The 20,567-nt window shown below is 38.8% G+C and overlaps 1 protein-coding gene across 3 annotated transcripts; it reads right to left on the bottom strand.

The window, feature by feature from the left end:
- Window positions 1-1,595: 1,595 nt before the first annotated feature.
- LOC135571170 (NLR family CARD domain-containing protein 3-like) lies at window positions 1,596-20,361 on the bottom strand. 3 transcript variants are annotated; one of them, XM_065016960.1, is made up of 6 exons: window positions 19,406-20,361; window positions 4,954-5,070; window positions 4,598-4,682; window positions 4,245-4,467; window positions 2,071-3,863; window positions 1,596-1,784 (listed from the first exon to the last, which is right to left on the bottom strand). In XM_065016960.1, exons 2-5 carry the CDS (start codon window positions 5,019-5,021, stop codon window positions 2,371-2,373), a joined length of 1,869 nt encoding a protein of 622 aa, XP_064873032.1. In that variant the 5' UTR covers window positions 5,022-5,070; window positions 19,406-20,361; the 3' UTR covers window positions 1,596-1,784; window positions 2,071-2,370. The 3 variants fall into 3 exon arrangements, 2 of the variants coding, with proteins under 2 accessions (XP_064873032.1, XP_064873031.1); XM_065016959.1 differs by lacking the exon at window positions 19,406-20,361 and adding an exon at window positions 11,736-11,822; XR_010463667.1 differs by lacking the exons at window positions 1,596-1,784; window positions 2,071-3,863; window positions 4,245-4,467; ... (1 more) ...; window positions 4,954-5,070; window positions 19,406-20,361 and adding exons at window positions 8,461-8,530; window positions 9,329-10,301; window positions 11,736-11,827.
- Between the last annotated feature and the right edge of the window lie 206 nt (window positions 20,362-20,567).

Below are 20,567 nucleotides of genomic sequence, written 5' to 3'. Positions count from 1 at the left end.
AGATCTGTCCTGAGAATTGCCACAACAAAACTAACTCCAGACTTTGATGCACTGGCAAAAAAGGGAGACCAACAACACTGTTCCCACTGAAATGGTGAGTTTTTCTGCTGTGTTATGAAAAAATGCATATGGAAAGTTTGGAAGTGCGTCTTTTAATTAAGAGCCATGCGCATTTACGCACAGCAGCGGTACAGTAGCTTAATTAACACGCCGCACATCGCTCTTAATTTAAATTTAAATTTTCAGCTGCAGGTAGGATATTTAATACAGCCTATGTCTGTGTGCTTGGCAACGATACACGTGTACTGTTTGCGCGTGAAGGCGAGGGCGTCCGTGGCGAGTTTGTAGAGCGCGCGGTCAGGACAATCCATCCATGATTTTGCGGAGTTTAACACAAGTAGATATTATTGAGCTTGAGCATTTCGTTGTGTAATAATATGTTTTGAATGTTGAAAGTGATTCCATTTTTCAATAAATGTTGATTTCTTTAACTTTGCACCTTCGATTGAAACTTATTAAAAACAGACGCAATCTTGATAAATCACAGTGCGTATGTTATTTTAATCTATTTACATTTCCTCCTCCCAGTATCTGCGAAATAGTATGTAAATGCCATATCTTGCATATTCCTTGAGACAAATTTATTAACTGATAAGGGCTATTTTTCACATTTGAAAGACAGTTAATAAATTGGGTTGTAGTGTTCTTACTGTGCTATGAGGTTTGCACACACTACATTTAATGCTTTAGTATATCCGGCCCAAACACTCCCTCCAAATGCTCCTGGCCCGGCCCCTCTGTCAAATTTTAGAACCCATTGTGGCCCGCGAGTCAAAAAGTTTGCCCACCCCTGTGCTAACCTCTCACCATTACCAATAACAGAGACTACAACAAAACATGCTAACCTCTCACCATTACCAATAACAGAGGCTACAACAAAACATGCTAACCTCTCACCATTACCAATAACAGAGACTACAACAAAACATGCTAACCTCTCACCATTACCAATAACAGAAACTACAACAAAACATACTAACCTCTCACCATTACCAATAACAGAGGCTACAACAAAACATGCTAACCTCTCACCATTACCAATAACAGAAACTACAACAAAACATGCTAACCTCTCACCATTACCAATAACAGAGGCTACAACAAAACATGTTAACCTCTCACCATTACCAATAACAGAAACTACAACAAAACATACTAACCTCTCACCATTACCAATAACAGAGGCTACAACAAAACATACTAACCTCTCACCATTACCAATAACAGAGACTACAACAAAACATGCTAACCTCTCACCATTACCAATAACAGAGGCTACAACAAAACACGCTAACCTCTCACCATTACCAATAACAGAGACTACAACAAAACATGCTAACCTCTCACCATCAACCTCAAATAAAAGGTGACATTCTGTACTGTCACCTAATATGAAACATTGTATCTCAAATCCAAAATGCTGGAGCACCAACTGTAAAACTGTAAGCTTCACTGTCCAAACACATATGGTGTGGACTATGTGTGTCTGGTAAACACATGTGGATCTGGTGAACAGTTATCACTTGTTGACCAACTACAGGAATACTGACCTCAGAGTCTCCAGTTTACAGTGGGGATTCCCCAGTCCAGCAGAGAGCAGCTTCACTCCTGAATCCTTCAGGTCATTGTTACTCAGATCCAGCTCTCTCAGGTGTGAGGGGTTTGACCTCAGAGCTGAGACCAGAGAAGCACAGCCTTCCTCTGTGACTCCACAGCCTGACAGCCTGACAAAGAGATCATCATGACTTCACAAACACACTGTTAATTTAACACCAGTAGTGTAGAAGGACAATGGCAGATGCATTTGGTTTATTCTCTCAAACAACATATAGATTCATCTTCCGTCTCCTAGAATTGTATGGTCATATTGTTATACTAATGTGAAAATCAATGAATTTATTCAATATGTTTTTCAATATAATATTATATACATATTATAATACATATTTTTCTCTAAACTGAATATTTCTTCCTGATGATTAGTTCTTAAATGTCATTTTATTTACTCACAGAACAGCTCTGGAGGCTTTGACCACTGGCAGCAGCCTCAGAAGACCTTCCTCTGATCTGGAGTATTTCTTCAGGTCAAACACATCCAGCTCCTTTTCTGAAGTCAGCAACACAAAGACCAGAGCTGACCACTGTGCAGGTGACAGTTTGTCTTCTGAGAAACTTCCTGATCTCAGGTAGCTTTGGATCTCCTCCACTAGAGAATGGTCATTCAGTTCATTCAGACAGTGGAACAGATTGATGCTCCTCTCTGGAGAGAGATTCTTCCTGATCTTCTCCTTGATGTACTTGACTGTTTCTTCATGGCTCTGTGAGCTGCTTCTTGTCTTTGTCAGTAGACCTCGTAAGTGCTTCTGATTGGACTCCAGTGAGAGGCCCAGAAGGAAGCGGAGGAAAAGGTCCAGGTTTCCCCGTCTCACTTTGTAAGGCTTTATCCACAGCACTCTTGTAGAAAGTAACTTTACGCCTTTGTTTGATCCTCACAGAAAAGTTCCTGGACGTTGTTTGCAGTTCATCCATTAGATTCTCATTGTTGTTGATGAATGAGAGGAACACATATACAGCAGCCAGAAACTCCTGAATGCTCAGATGAACAAAGCAGTACACCTTGTCCTGGTACAGCACACATTCCTCTTTAAAGAGCTGTGTGCACAATCCTGAGTACACTGAGGCTTCATTGACATCAATGCCAGCCTCCTTCAGGTCTTCTTCATAGAAAATCAGATTGCCATTCACAAGCTGTTGAAAAGCCAGTTTTCCCAGTGACAGAATGCTCTCTTTATTCCAGTGTGAACCTGTGTCTTCTTTCTCAAAATACTTTTCATTCTTCTGTTTGGTATGAAACACCACAAGGTGTGTGTACATCTCAGTCAGAGTCTTGGGCATCTCTTCTCTCTTATGTTTCAGCATGTGTTCAAGGACTGTTGCAGAAATCCAACAGAAGACTGGAATGTGGCACATGATGTGGAGGCTCCTTGATGTCTTTATGTGTGAGATGATTCTGCTGGCCAGGTCCTCATCACTGAATCTCTTCCTGAAGTACTCCTCCTTCTGTGGGTCATTGAACCCTCGTACCTCTGTCACCTGGTCAACACACCCTGAAGGGATCTTATTGGCTGCTGCAGGTCGGGTAGTTATCCAGAGGAGAGCAGAGGGAAGCAGATTTCCCTTGATGAGATTTGTCAGCAGAACATCCACTGAGGTTGACTCTGTGACGTCCCAACAGATCTTGTTCTTCTGGAAGTCTAGGGGCAGTCTGCACTCATCCAGACCATCAAAGATGAACAGAACTTTGTACTTGTCATAGTTGGAGATTCCTGATTGTTTAGTTTCCATTGAGAAGTGATTAAGAAGTTCAATGAAAGTGTGTTTGTCCCCTTTCATCAAATTCAGCTCCCGAAAAGGGAATGAAAATACAAATTGGACATCCTGATTTGCTTTTCCTTCAGCCCAGTCCAGAATGAACTTCTGCACAGAGACTGTTTTTCCAATGCCAGCGACTCCCTTTGTCAGCACAGTTCTGATAGGTTTGTCTTGTCCAGTTAAGGGTTTGAAGATGTCGTTACATTTGATTGCAGTCTCTGGTCTTGCTTGTTTCCTGGTTGTTGTCTCAATCTGTCTCAGCTCATGTTCATTATTGACCTCTCCTGTTCCACCCTCTGTGATGTAGAGCTCTGTGTAGATCTTATTGAGAAGTGTTGGGTTTCCTTGTTTAGCGATCCCCTCAAATACACATTGAAACTTCTTCTTTAGATTAGATTTGAGTTCACGTTGGCAAATCACAGCGAGCTCATCTGAATGAAGAAATAACACAGAGGATATTAATATTATGTCTGTTTTAATGTCTACAGTATTGTAGGACTGTTATAAAGTTGTACATTATAATAATTTATTCTCTTAACTGACGGTATAAATGTGTAAATGTTTTCATAATGCATAACAGACTGGTGTGACTGATTATATTATTATTGGTATTATTGATGGTATTATTAATGTTCTCTCTCTCTAAATGAATCAACACAACACATCCCTGCTGCTACTTGATGAGGTCACTAGGTGTTGTGTTAATAAGGCTGCTACAATATCATTGAGTTACACAGCTACTTTAGCTGTACTTTAGCTACAGCTTTTAAATGTTATAAAACATCATTCAACATGAGGCAGACAGATCTTACATTTCTCCAGTGTGTCAGCAAGCTCCTTCTGGTTCATTTTCCTCAGGATGTGCAGTGTGATCTTCAGAGCCCCCTCTCTGGCACTGCTCTCCTGCTGCTCATCTTCAGGGTCCACCACTTCCTGTTTCTGACTCTCAAAGCCTTCTGGGAATTCTGGACTAAGAATCCTCTTGAACATCTTCAGCTCGTTCTTCACAAATGTCATAATTTTATCTTCAAGCATCTGGAATAAATCAAGTAAATAAGTTAAGCAAGAGAATAAAATGCTTTCTCATTAACACATTAATGAATGATTGACAGATCAACTTTACTTGAGGTAAACAAAAACAAATGTACATAACAGGACCACATACACTGAATATGGAGGCCAGGTCTGTTTGATGACTCTGGGAAGACTGACAACTGAGAATCTCTGACTCTGATCTCTCCTGTTGGTTTCTGTGGACAAAACATTAGATTACATCTCCTCATCCAGGGAGTACACACACACACACACGCACACACACACACACACACACACACACACACACACACACACACACAGTGAGGGAATGTTGTGTTTGTTTAATTGTTTTAGGACTATGAGAATGGACAAAAGGATTAGCATATGGATTATGAAAACAACAACAATAAATGGGAAAATGGGAGGAGAAATGACTAGAGACAGTGTTGTTTAACTCACTGACCAGGACCCATGAGTTCTTCTTACCTTTGTTCAGTAGAAAAGTCTCCCTCTCTAAACACTATAGGTTGATCCATAGACTTATCACTCTTCATAGACACACAGCTGGGAACAGGGGAGGCTGGTCTCTCCTGCTTGATTGGTCTTCAACACAACAGATACAAACATTACATCTCTCATCTACTCTGAGCTCAGATGGGGAAACATAAGAGTTTCATTCCAAAACACTATATATCACTTTTCAGAAATGTTAGTAAATTAGCTTTTATTGTTCAAAGCATTTCTGAAAGAGATTGGTGTGTTTTTTCTCTATCTAATCATGGGGTTGTTCACTATCTAATCATGGGGTTGTTCACTATCTAATCATGGGGTTGTTCACTATCTAATCATGGGGTTGTTCACTAGCTAATCATGGGGTTGTTCACTATCTAATCATGGGGTTGTTCTCTATCTAATCATGACATGGGGTTGTTCACTATCTAATCATGGGGTTGTTCACTATCTAATCATGGGATTGTTCACTATCTAATCATGGGGTTGTTCACTATCTAATCATGGGGTTGTTCACTATCTAATCATGGGGTTGTTCACTATCTAATCATGGGGTTGTTCACTATCTAATCATGGGATTGTTCACTATCTAATCATGGGGTTGTTCACTATCTAATCATGGGGTTGTTCACTATCTAATCATGGGATTGTCCACTATCTAATCATGGGGTTGTTCACTATCTAATCATGGGGTTGTTCACTATCTAATCATGGGGTTGTTCACTATCTAATCATGGGGTTGTTCACTATCTAATCATGGGGTTGTTCACTAGCTAATCATGGGGTTGTTCACTATCTAATCATGGGGTTGTTCACTATCTAATCATGGGGTTGTTCACTATCTAATCATGGGGTTTTTCACTATCTAATCATGGGGTTGTTCACTATCTAATCATGGGGTTGTTCACTATCTAATCATGGGGTTGTTCACTATCTAATCATGGGGTTGTTCACTATCTAATCATGGGGTTGTTCACTATCTAATCATGGGGTTGTTCACTATCTAATCATGGGGTTGTTCACTATCTAATCATGGGGTTGTTCACTATCTAATCATGGGGTTGTTCACTATCTAATCATGGGGTTGTTCACTATCTAATCATGGGCTTGTTCACTATCTAATCATGGGGTTGTTCACTATCTAATCATGGGGTTGTTCACTATCTAATCATGGGGTTGTTCACTATCTAATCATGGGGTTGTTCACTATCTAATCATGGGGTTGTTCACTATCTAATCATGGGGTTGTTCACTATCTAATCATGGGGTTGTTCACTATCTAATCATGGGGTTGTTCACTGTCTAATCATGGGGTTGTTCACTATCTAATCATGGGATTGTTCACTATCTAATCATGGGGTTGTTCACTATCTAATCATGGGGTTGTTCACTATCTAATCATGGGATTGTTCACTATCTAATCATGGGGTTGTTCACTATCTAATCATGGGGTTGTTCACTATCTAATCATGGGGTTGTTCACTATCTAATCATGGGATTGTTCACTATCTAATCATGGGGTTGTTCACTATCTAATCATGGGGTTGTCCCCTATCTAATCATGGGGTTGTCCCCTATCTAATCATGGGGTTGTTCACTATCTAATCATGGGGTTGTTCACTATCTAATCATGGGGTTGTTCACTATCTAATCATGGGGTTGTTCACTATCTAATCATGGGGTTGTTCACTATCTAATCATGGGGTTGTTCACTATCTAATCATGGGGTTGTTCACTGTCTAATCATGGGATTGTTCACTATCTAATCATGGGGTTGTTCACTAGCTAATCATGGGGTTGTTCACTATCTAATCATGGGGTTGTTCACTATCTAATCATGGGGTTGATCACTATCTAATCATGGGGTTGTTCACTATCTAATCATGGGGTTGTTCACTATCTAATCATGGGGTTGTTCACTATCTAATCATGGGGTTGTTCACTATCTAATCATGGGGTTGTTCACTATCTAATCATGGGGTTGTTCACTATCTAATCATGGGGTTGTTCACTATCTAATCATGGGGTTGTTCACTATCTAATCATGGGGTTGTTCACTATCTAATCATGGGGTTGTTCTCTATCTAATCATGGGGTTGTTCACTATCTAATCATGGGGTTGTTCACTATCTAATCATGGGGTTGTTCACTATCTAATCATGGGGTTGTTCACTATCTAATCATGGGGTTGTTCACTATCTAATCATGGGGTTGTTCACTATCTAATCATGGGGTTGTTCCCTATCTAATCATGGGGTTGTTCACTATCTAATCATGGGGTTGTTCACTATCTAATCATGGGGTTGTTCACTATCTAATCATGGGGTTGTTCACTATCTAATCATGGGGTTGTTCACTATCTAATCATGGGGTTGTTCACTATCTACATGGGGTTGTTCACTATCTAATCATGGGGTTGTTCACTATCTAATCATGGGGTTGTTCACTATCTAATCATGGGGTTGTTCACTATCTAATCATGGGGTTGTTCACTATCTAATCATGGGGTTGTTCACTATCTAATCATGGGGTTGTTCACTATCTAATCATGGGGTTGTCCACTATCTAATCATGGGGTTGTTCACTATCTAATCATGGGGTTGTTCACTATCTAATCATGGGGTTGTTCACTATCTAATCATGGGGTTGTTCACTATCTAAATGGGGTTGTTCACTATCTAATCATGGGGTTGTTCACTATCTAATCATGGGTTGTTCACTATCTAATCATGGGGTTGTTCACTATCTAATCATGGGGTTGTTCAATCTAATCATGGGGTTGTTCACTATCTAATCATGGGGTTGTTCAATGACAGATATGTATTTGTTTAAAATCACTTGATGTCTTCATTTCAGAGAGACAAATAATCATGTTTTTTTTCAAAATGCTATATATTTGCCTCACTCTCAAATGTTACCGTAGTTGACCGGAATATTGAGGCTATAAGGAGTACCAGTACTGAGTCAATGTGCAGGGTACCAGGTAGTTGAGGTAATAATGAGACTATAAGGAGAACCAGTACTGAGTCAATGTGCAGGGTACCAGGTAGTTGAGGTAATAATGAGACTATAAGGAGTACCAGTACTGAGTCAATGTGCAGGGTACCAGGTAGTTGAGGTAATAATGAGACTATAAGGAGAACCAGTACTGAGTCAATGTGCAGGGTACCAGGTAGTTGAGGTAATAATGAGGCTATAAGGAGTACCAGTACTGAGTCAATGTGCAGGGTACCAGGTAGTTGAGGTAATAATGAGACTATAAGGAGTACCAGTACTGAGTCAATGAGGGAATGTTGTGTTTGTTTAATATTGTTTTAGGACTATGAAAATGGACAAAATGATTAAGGATTTGAAAACAACAACAAAAATGGGGAGGAGAAATGACTAGAGACAGTGTTGTTTAACTCACTGACCAGGACCCATGAGTTCTTCTTACCTTTGTTCAGTAGAAAAGTCTCCCTCTCTAAACTGTATAGGTTGATGCATAGACTGGTCACTCTTCATGGACACACAGCTGAGAACAGGGGAGGCTGGTCTCTCCTGCTTGATTGGACTTCAACACAACAGAGACAAACATTACATCTCTCATCTACTCTGAGCTCAGATGGGGAAACATAAGAAGAGTTTCACAAATAGAACTGACTTCCAGACGTTAGTTAACACGCGCGAGCAGTGTGTCATTTTTAATGACGAGATTAATTTATCGACGCGAGCGTTGTAGTCAGTCTGTCAGCCCCGCTAAAAGGCTGGTGTCGTTACTCTGCCTTCTCCGGGGGATGTTGAGGTAAATTTACTAACCGGGAGGGTTGAATGATGTAATTTATTGGAGGGCTGGAAGACGCACTCTCGAGGTTGTTTACTCACAATATCAGATATTAAATGATTTTTATAATGAATGTATACTGAGGTTGAAGTTCTGACTAGTGATTATTTACCCGGTGTTCAATACCTGCTATTGAGGCGTCCTGAAAATAATATTCAAAAGTTCGGTCCTTGGACACAGAGGGTTTAAACACTAAAGAAACAACCGGGGAGCCGGTGATGATGTAGTGGTAGCTATGGTAACTAGGATGCTGCTGGTAGAGTAGCTAGCTAGCTTACCGAGCTGTACCGACTAGCTAGGATAACTAGGATGCTGCTGGTAGAGTAGCAAGCTAGCTTACCGAGCTGTACCGACTAGCTAGGATAACTAGGATGCTGCTGGTAGAGTAGCTAGCTAGCTTACCGAGCTGTACCGACTAGCTAGGATAACTAGGATGCTGCTGGTAGAGTAGCTAGCTAGCTTACCGAGCTGTACCGATGCTAGCTAGGATAACTAGGATGCTGCTGGTAGAGTAGCTAGCTAGCTTACCGAGCTGTACCGACTAGCTTGGTTAGTTAGCAGGTCGTTCGTCTGTCCCTCGTCTCGATGATGAATCCGGTGAACCACAAAATGAAACGAGGATAGAGAGTGAAAAGGATCTGGCTACACTCATAATGTCCCTCACCGTAAAGAAAAAAGCAAATTGAACAATAAACTTCGGTGTCTCAACACTAAAACAAACTGTCGTTATTCCCCAAGATCACCTCAGTCCACTCTGCGCGTAACCGGACAATATCCACACCGAACGTGGACGCGGACAGTTCTGTACGGGGACGCGGACAGTTCCAGAACGCGGACATGAGCAGTGCAACACAATAACCTAAACCCAGTCTTTACAGTGGGTTACATTAGTAATATTCATTTTTTATTATTATGTTTAACAAACATTTTTACAAAATTATAACAACATTTTGAGATCAAACATTCAGTTTTTTTATGACAATATGTTGAGATCTGGGTCCATATGGCCAAAGTGTCTGAGTAGAAAATTGGTCGTACAAGTGCTGAGAATAAAGACATTTTACACTTATGGGTATAAATGACCTAGTTACCTACCCATTGCCTAAATTACCTACCCACCTAGTCAGTAGATATTTAGGACACCTGGTGAGCTGTCCTAAGTAGTTAAGAGTTAACAGCAGGTGTCTTGATAATACTATAGAATAATGCAGTGAGTCAGTGGTTCCTGAGCCACATGTAATTGCATTGCAGTAGTTAAAAATAATGTTTTTATATTTCTATGTGATCAACCCATAAATAATACAGACCTACATGCAACAGTATGTCTTGTGCTTTTGGCGATGAGTTATGTATGATAATTATGCATAACAAGTGATACCATGTATGCATAGCATTTTGTCTTCATTTTGGCAGATTAACTCATGCTTATTTCTGAAGATTAACTCAGGTTGGAGTTGGAGCTGTGACCGAAGGGTGGCTGGTTCGAATCCCGGGCCGGGCGCTGGAAAAAACAGGTGGAATTGATCTGACCACTGGATGGCTGCTGGGTTCACATCCTCAAAACATGAACCTTTTGTTGATCAGAACTCTAGAGGTTCTTCTTCACTGAACCCAAAAATATATATAACTTTTATTGATTTCATATTTTAAGGAAGTGATAGAAGCCTTTTTATAAGGAACCTTGTTTTCTAAACACGTTTTTCTTTTGATGATTTAATTATCTACATCATGTTATTTCAAGTTCTCTCTTTGGAGCGCAACATCATATTGTTAAAAAATACTCCTAAATTGGGGATGGATATAAATTGGGCAATTGAAGGTATCTGGGGTGTAATATGTGTTCAATGAAAATGAACATGAAACGTTGTAGGCAACATTATTGGAAGGGACTTGATGCCTACTATGCCAAAGATATTTAGAGTTGTTAAACGGGTGTGAAGAGAGTGTTGATATAACGGTTATATTGTCAATATTCTGCTGGTAACAACCATCACAATTGGTTAAAAAAACATGCATTCCATTATATTAGGCAATAATTAAGAGTAGGCAAAGTGGTTTTGTCATGTAAAAATCCTATCAAATGTCTTACATTGCAACGAGTACAGTCAGGGTGCCGCGGAACCCCTGCAGTACCTCCACAGACCCCGGATTGAGAACCCCTGCAGTACCTCCACAGACCCCATTGAGAACCCTGCAGTTCCTCCACAGACCCCGGATTGAGAACCCCTGCAGTACCTCCACAGACCCCGGATTGAGAACCCCTGCAGTACCTCCCCAGACCCCGGATTGAGAACCCCTGCAGTACCTCCACAGACCCCGGATTGAGAACCCCTGCAGTACCTCCACAGACCCCGGATTGAGAACCCCTGCAGTACCTCCACAGACCCCGGATTGAGAACCCCTGCAGTACCTCCACAGACCCCGGATTGAGAACCCCTGCAGTACCTCCACAGACCCCGGATTGAGAACCCCTGCAGTACCTCCACAGACCCCGGATTGAGAACCCCTGCAGTACCTCCACAGACCCCGGATTGAGAACCCCTGCAGTACCTCCACAGACCCCGGATTGAGAACCCCTGCAGTACCTCCACAGACCCCGGATTGAGAACCCCTGCAGTACCTCCACAGACCCCGGATTGAGAACCCCTGCAGTACCTCCACAGACCCCGGATTGAGAACCCCTGCAGTACCTCCACAGACCCCGGATTGAGAACCCCTGCAGTACCTCCACAGACCCCGGATTGAGAACCCCTGCAGTACCTCCACAGACCCCGGATTGAGAACCCCTGCAGTACCTCCACAGACCCCGGATTGAGAACTCCTGATTTAGCAGATGCTCTTATCCAGAGTGATTTACAGTAAGTGCATTCATCTTAAGATAGCTATTTATTTTGGAAATAAACTTTATAAATTATTCATTAAATTATCATCTTACCTCTTATCTTTGGTGTCATGTCCCTCAGAGAGATGAATTTTAGAGGCAGGGCCCCCCTCCTCTCTCTCCCCAGAGAGACTCATTTTAGAGGCATAAACTTCTCCCCAGAGAGACTCATTTTAGAGGCAGGGCCCCCTCCTCTCTCTCCTCAGAGAGACTCATTTTAGAGGCAGGGCCCCCTCCTCTCTCTCCCCAGAGAGACTCATTTTAGAGGCAGGGCCCCCTCCTCTCTCTCTCCCCAGAGAGACTCATTTTAGAGCAGGGCCCCCTCCTCTCTCTCCCCAGAGAGACTCATTTTAGAGCACTGACCCCTAAACAGAGATCCAGCATGTTGGTTGTGATTAACACAGTGACAACTAATTCTTGTTCTCATGTATTCATTATCTCTTTGAGAAATAAAACATTTACTAACAGACATAGAAACAGTCAGGTGATTTAATGCATCACATGAACATGTAGTTGTGATATTTCATCTCCATGGTAACTGTCAATAATAATAATAAGTCACTGTTTGTTAAGGTAGTTCTAGACAGTGCAGCAACACAAGGCCATGTCTCACACTTATTTGTATTCACTAACAGTAGGATATTTATTGTCTTTCAATCTGTTATTTTCTAAACTAATCTGAGAATGTAGACAGAAGGGCTAAAACGGACATTATTGATCTGAGGGGGGAAATGATTGATTTCAGTTTCAACTGTTCTGCCTTGTTATTATTCAACCATACTGGTCATTTATGAACATTTGAACATCTTGGCCATGTTCTGTTATAATCTCCACCCGGCACAGCCAGAAGAGGACTGGCCACCCCACATAGCCTGGTTCCTCTAGGTTTTTTCCTAGGTTTTGGCCTTTCTAGGGAGTTTTTCCTAGCCACCGTGCTTCTACACCTGCATTGCTTGCTGTTTGAGGTTTTAGGCTGGGTTTCTGTACAGCACTTTGAGATATCAGCTGATGTACGAAGGGCTATATAAATAAATTTGATTTGATTTGATTGATCCATTCAGAAAGGTTTTTTGCAACAAGTGAGAGATGTTATATTATGTAAAGTAGACTAGGTTATAATGTATAGTAGTGGGTTGTTAGTGATATGTTATATTATGTAAAGTAGACTAGGTTATAATGTATAGTAGTGGGGTTGTTAGTGATATGTAGATTTTATATTATGTAAAGTAGACTAGGTTATAATGTATAGTAGTGGGTTGTTAGTGATATGTAGATTTTATATTATGTAAAGTAGACTAGGTTATAATGTATAGTAGTGGGGTTGTTAGTGATATGTTATATTATGTAAAGTAGACTAGGTTATAATGTATAGTAGTGGGGTTGTTAGTGATATGTAGATGTTATATTATGTAAAGTAGACTAGGTTATAATGTATAGTAGTGGGGTTGTTAGTGATATGTAGATGTTATATTATGTAAAGTAGACTAGGTTATAATGTATAGTAGTGGGGTTGTTAGTGATATGTAGATTTTATATTATGTAAAGTAGACTAGGTTATAATGTATAGTAGTGGGTTGTTAGTGATATGTAGATAGGTTATATAGTAGTGGGTTGTTAAAGTAGACTAGGTTATAGATGTATAGTAGTGGGGTTGTTAGTGATATGTAGATTTTATATTATGTAAAGTAGGCTAGGTTATAATGTATAGTAGTGGGGTTGTTAGTGATATGTAGATGTTATATTATGTAAAGTAGACTAGGTTATAATGTATAGTAGTGGGTTGTTAGTGATATGTAGATTTTATATTATGTAAAGTAGACTAGGTTATAATGTATAGTAGTGGGGTTGTTAGTGATATGTAGATTTTATATTATGTAAAGTAGACTAGGTTATAATGTATAGTAGTGGGGTTGTTAGTGATATGTAGATTTTATATTATGTAAAGTAGACTAGGTTATAATGTATAGTAGTGGGTTGTTAGTGATATGTAGATTGTTATATTATGTAAAGTAGGACTAGGTTATAATGTATAGTAGTGGGGTTGTTAGTGATATGTAGATTTTATATTATGTAAAGTAGACTAGGTTATAATGTATAGTAGTGGGGTTGTTAGTGATATGTAGATGTTATATTATGTGTAGACTAGGTTATAATGTATAGTAGTGGGGTTGTTAGTGATATGTAGATTTTATATTATGTAAAGTAGACTAGGTTATAATGTATAGTAGTGGGGTTGTTAGTGATATGTTATATTATGTAAAGTAGACTAGGTTATAATGTATAGTAGTGGGGTTGTTAGTGATATGTAGATGTTATATTATGTAAAGTAGACTAGGTTATAATGTATAGTAGTGGGTTGTTAGTGATATGTAGATTTTATATTATGTAAAGTAGACTAGGTTATAATGTATAGTAGTGGGGTTGTTAGTGATATGCAGATTTTATATTATGTAAAGTAGACTAGGTTATAATGTATAGTAGTGGGGTTGTTAGTGATATGTAGATTTTATATTATGTAAAGTAGACTAGGTTATAATGTATAGTAGTGGGTTGTTAGTGATATGTAGATGTTATATTATGTAAAGTAGACTAGGTTATAATGTATAGTAGTGGGGTTGTTAGTGATATGTTATATTATGTAAAGTAGACTAGGTTATAATGTATAGTAGTGGGTTGTTAGTGATATGTTATATTATGATGTTATAAAGTAGACTAGGTTATAATGTATAGTAGTGGGTTGTTAGTGATATGTAGTTATATTATGTAAAGTAGACTAGGTTATAATGTATAGTAGTGACTAGGGTTGTTAGTGATATGTAGATGTTTATTATGTAAAGTAGACTAGGTTATAATGTATAGTAGTGGGGTTGTTAGTGATATGTAGATGTTATATTATGTAAAGTAGACTAGGTTATAATGTATAGTAGTGGGTTGTTAGTGATATGTTATATTATGTAAAGTAGACTAGGTTATAATGTATAGTAGTGGGTTGTTAGTGATATGTTATATTATGTAAAGTAGACTAGGTTATAATGTATACTAGCAGTTTGTTAGTGATATGCAGATGTTATATTATGTCAAGTAGGCTAGGTTATAATGTATAGTAGTGGTTTGTTAGTGATATGTAGATGTTATATTATGTAAAGTAGACTAGGTTATAATGTATAGTAGTGGGTTGTTAGTGATATGTAGATGTTATATTATGTAAAGTAGACTAGGTTATAATGTATAGTAGTGGGGTTGTTAGTGATATGTAGATGTTATATTATGTAAAGTAGACTAGGTTATAATGTATAGTAGTGGGTTGTTAGTGATATATGTTATATGTAAAGTAGACTAGGTTATAATGTATAGTAGTGGGTTGTTAGTGATATGTTATATTATGTAAAGTAGACTAGGTTATAATGTATAGTAGTGGGTTGTTAGTGATATGTAGATGTTATATTATGTAAAGTAGACTAGGTTATAATGTATAGTAGTGGGGTTGTTAGTGATATGTAGATGTTATATTATGTAAAGTAGACTAGGTTATAATGTATAGTAGTGGGTTGTTAGTGATATGTTATATTATGTAAAGTAGACTAGGTTATAATGTATAGTAGTGGGGTTGTTAGTGATATGTTATATTATGTAAAGTAGACTAGGTTATAATGTATAGTAGTGGGGTTGTTAGTGATATGTAGATGTTATATTATGTAAAGTAGACTAGGTTATAATGTATAGTAGTGGGTTGTTAGTGATATGTAGATTTTATATTATGTAAAGTAGACTAGGTTATAATGTATAGTAGTGGGTTGTTAGTGATATGTAGATTTATATTATGTAAAGTAGACTAGGTTATAATGTATAGTAGTGGGTTGTTAGTGATATGTAGATTTTATATTATGTAAAGTAGGCTAGGTTATAATGTATAGTAGTGGGGTTGTTAGTGATATGTAGATTTTATATTATGTAAAGTAGACTAGGTTATAATGTATAGTAGTGGGGTTGTTAGTGATATGTAGATTTTATATTATGTAAAGTAGACTAGGTTATAATGTATAGTAGTGGGTTGTTAGTGATATGTTATATTATGTAAAGTAGACTAGGTTATAATGTATAGTAGTGGGTTGTTAGTGATATGTAGATTTTATATTATGTAAAGTAGACTAGGTTATAATGTATAGTAGTGGGTTGTTAGTGATATGTAGATTTTATATTATGTAAAGTAGACTAGGTTATAATGTATAGTAGTGGGGTTGTTAGTGATATGTAGATTTTATATTATGTAAAGTAGACTAGGTTATAATGTATAGTAGTGGGTTGTTAGTGATATGTAGATTTTATATTATGTAAAGTAGGCTAGGTTATAATGTATAGTAGTGGGGTTGTTAGTGATATGTAGATTTTATATTATGTAAAGTAGGCTAGGTTATAATGTATAGTAGTGGGGTTGTTAGTGATATGTAGATTTTATATTATGTAAAGTAGACTAGGTTATAATGTATACTAGCAGTTTGTTAGTGATATGCAGATGAAAGTCTATACCTCAGATATAGCCTACATGTCATCGATGACCAGCCTAAACCTGTTCAGATCAGTTCACATAATGTTATAGTCCTACCAGTAGCAGGACAGAGAATCTACACTGTATATGCAAACATATGTGGACACCCCTTCAAATTAGTGGATTCTATTTCAGCCACACCTGTTGCTGACAGGTGTATAAAGTCGGACAGCCAGCCATGCAATCTCCATAAACAAACATTGGCAGTAGAATGACCTAACTGAAGATCTCAGTGCCTTTCAACGTGGCACCGTCATAGGATGCCACCTTTCCAACATGTCAGTTCGTCAATTTCCTGCCCTGCTTGAGCTGCCCCTGTCAACTGTAAGTGCTGTTATTGTGAAGTGGAAACATCTTGGAGCAACAACGGCTCAACAGTGAAGTGGTAGGCCACTCAAGCTCAGAGGACTGGCTCGCCAAGTGCGGAAGCGCATAAAAATGGTCTGTCCTCGGTTGCAACACCCAATACCGAGTTCCAAACTGCAATGTCAGCAAAATAACTGTTAGTCGGGAGCTTAAAATGAAATGGGTTTCTATGGCCAAGCAGCCGCACACAAGATCACCATGCGCAATGCCAAGCATCGGCTTGAGTGGTGTAGAGCTCGCTGCCATTGGACTCTGGAGCAGTGGAATCTGGGTTTGGTGGATGCCAGGAAAACGCTTCCTGTCCGAATGCATTGTGCCAACTGTAAAGTTTGGTGGCGGAGGAAATTGTCTTGGGCAGTTTGGGGAAGGCCCTTTCCAGTTTTAGCATGACAATATCCCCGTGCACAAAGCGAGGTCCATACAGTAATGGCTTGTCGAGATCGGTGTGGAAGAACTTGACTGGCCTGCACAGAGCCCTGACCTCAACTCCATTGAACACCTTTGGGATGAATTGGAATACCGACTGCGAGCCAGGCCCAATCACCCAACATCAGTGCCCGACCTCCCTAATGCTCTTGTGGCTGAACGGAAGCAAGTCCCCGCAGCAATGTTCCAACATCTAGTGGAAAGTCTTCCCAGAAGAGTGGAGGCTGTTATAGCAGCAAAGGGGGACCAACTCCATAGGAATGCCTATGATTTTGGAATGAGATGTTCGACTAGCAAGTGTCCACATACTTTTGGTCATGTAGTGTATATCACCTAATCTAAATCCAAAATCAAATGTTATTGGTCACAATGTCAGAGCGGCATAGACTAAAATACAGTAGAATAGTATAGAATACAGTATATACATATGATATGAGTAATACATAGACTAAGATACAGTAGAATAGAATAGAGTATATACATATGAGATGAGTAATACATAGACTAAGATACAGTAGAATAGTATACAGTATATACATATGAGATGAGTAATGCATAGACTAAGATACAGTAGAATAGAATAGAGTATATACATATGAGATGAGTAATACATAGACTAAGATACAGTAGAATAGTATAGAATACAGTATATACATATGAGATGAGTAATGCATAGACTAAGATACAGTAGAATAGTATAGAATACAGTATATACATATGAGATGAGTAATGCATAGACTAAGATACAGTAGAATAGATTACAGTATATACATATGAGATGAGTAATGCATAGACTAAGATACAGTAGAATAGAATTTCCTTCAAATCAACACATTTATCTGTCTTCTAATGCAGTGGTGTAAAGTACTTCAGTAAAATACTTTAAAGTACTACTTCAGTAGTTTTTGTGGGTATCTGTCCTTTACTTTACTATTTATATTTTTGAACAACTTTTACTTTCACTTCACTACATTCATAAATAGAATGATGTACTTTTTACTCCGTACATTTTCCCTGACAGCCAAAGGTACTCATTACATTTTGAATGCTTAGCAGGACAGAAAATTGTCCAATTTGCACAATTATCAACAGAACATCGCTGGTCATCCCTAATGCCTCTGATCTGGAGGACTCACTAAACACAAATGCTTTGTTTTTAAATGGTGTCTGAGTGTTGGAGTGTGACCCTGGCTATCCATAAATTAAAATAACAAGAACATTGTGCAGTCTGGTTTTCTTAATATAAGGAGTTTTCAATTATTACAACTTTACTTTTACTTTTGATATTTAATTATATTTAAAACCAAATACTTCTAGACTTTTCCTGAAGTAGTATTTTACTGGGTGACTTTCACTTTTACTTGAGTCATTTTCTATTAAGGAATCTTTACTTTTACTCCAGTTTGAGAACTGAGTTCTGTTTCCACCACTGTTCTAACGTTCCATATGAGACACAGTTTCAACAGACATTCTGGAACTGAGTTCTGTTTCCACCACTGTTCTAACGTTCCATATGAGACACAGTTTCAACAGACATTCTGGAACTGAGTTCTGTTTCCACCACTGTTCTAACGTTCCATATGAGACACAGTTTCAACAGACATTCTGGAACTGAGTTCTGTTTCCACCACTGTTCTAATGTTCCATATGAGACACAGTTTCAACAGACATTCTGGAACTGCGTCAGCTACAAAATTACTTTCCATTTCATATCAGGAAATAAAGTAACAATCACTGGGGGAATTAGTTTTGCATTGCCCGGCTCCCCGGGGGAGCAGAGTTTAAGCATTTTAGACCATTCCATTGGTCCTTAAAATATATGTCCACTCAGCTGTAGCACCGGGCCATGCAAAACAAACCTCCCACTGTCGCAGGGCACTGAGACACTGAGTTCTAAACCCAGACGCGTTTCTTCAAGACATCTCTCTTACATTATTTTTGATAAACATATAATTTACTCGAAACCAAGTTTAGCTGTGTTTTTTTTCTCCAAGATGTGAGTTACTGTAGGACTTTAATAATTGTAAGCAGGCCTACAAACCCATAAGGTTTTAATTTGAGAATGTTCATTTGTATGCCTCGAATATTAACTTATTTTAAAATATATGATGATTAGTTGAATCAGGTGTGTAAGTGCTGGTAAGAACAAAAGGATGGAGAAACCCTGAGATAAACATAAAACCATATCATTGAAAAGCTCCTCCACCATCTTTACCAGACGTTTTACTGATAACATGTAGGACTACTGATTAGTTTACACTTTGAAAACTGCTGTCTGTCAGCAACTCAGCTCAAGTAGCAGTTCTACTAACTAGTAATATCTCATTCCAGGTATTCATGCACGTACTCTGTCCATTAGAATAGATTATTGTTCAGAAATACTTACTTTATTTTTCAATAATCTCCATATAGTCTTTTCTGCTCTGTCGTCTCAAAATGGATCCTGAACAAAAGAACAACTTTACTTTCAGTTTCAGCTCAGCCGCCTCCCCACCCTGATAATAAAGTGTTATATTGGTATCTTCCACTAGATGGCAGTAAACACCTGCTGTAACTAGAATTTACAACTGTGTGTTCTGTTTCATACAGGTAGTGTCCCAGAGCTGAAGTGCTGATCTAGGATCAGGTCCTCCTCTCCATGTAATCTGATTCATTATGACCTAGGATCAGGTCCCCCTCTCCATGTAATCTGATTCATTATGATCTTGGATCAGGTCCCCTCTCCATGTAATCTGATTCATTATGATCTAGGATCAGGTCCCCCCTCTCCATGTAATCTGATTCATTATGATCTAGGATCAGGTCCCCCCTCTCCATGTAATCTGATTCATTATGATCTTGGATCAGGTCCCCTCTCCATGTAATCTGATTCATTATGATCTAGGATCAGGTCCCCCCTCTCCATGTAATCTGATTCATTATGATCTAGGATCAGGTCCCTCCTCTCCCTGTAATCTGATTCATTATGATCTAGGATCAGGTCTCCTTCTCTCCATGTAATCTGATTCATTATGATCTTGGATCAGGTCCCCCTCTCCATCTAATCTGATTCATTATGATCTAGGATCAGGTCCCCCCTCTCCATGTAATCTGATTCATTATGATCTAGGATCAGGTCCCACCTCTCCATGTAATCTGATTCATTATGATCTAGGATCAGGTCCCCCTCTCCATGTAATCTGATTCATTATGATATAGGATCAGGTCCCCCCTCTCCATTTAATTTAATTAACTATTATCTAGGATCAGGTCCCCCCTCTCCATGTAATCTGATTCATTATGATCTAGGATCAGGTCTCCCTCTCCATGTAATCTGATGCATTATGATCTAGGATCAGGTCCCCCCTCTCCATGTAATCTGATTCATTATGATCTAGGATCAGGTCTCCCTCTCCATGTAATCTGATTCATTATGATCTAGGATCAGGTCCCCCCTCTTCATGTAATCTGATTCATTATGATCTAGGATAAGGTCTCCCTCTCCATGTAATCTGATTCATTATAATCTAGGATCAGGTCTCCCTCTCCATGTAATCTGATTCATTATG

This window comes from Oncorhynchus nerka, unplaced genomic scaffold (genome assembly GCF_034236695.1).
Source record: "Oncorhynchus nerka isolate Pitt River unplaced genomic scaffold, Oner_Uvic_2.0 unplaced_scaffold_715, whole genome shotgun sequence".
NCBI lineage: Eukaryota > Metazoa > Chordata > Actinopteri > Salmoniformes > Salmonidae > Oncorhynchus > Oncorhynchus nerka.
The sequence above is the reverse complement of the archived record's forward strand: the minus strand, read 5'-3'. Positions and strand labels throughout refer to the sequence as shown.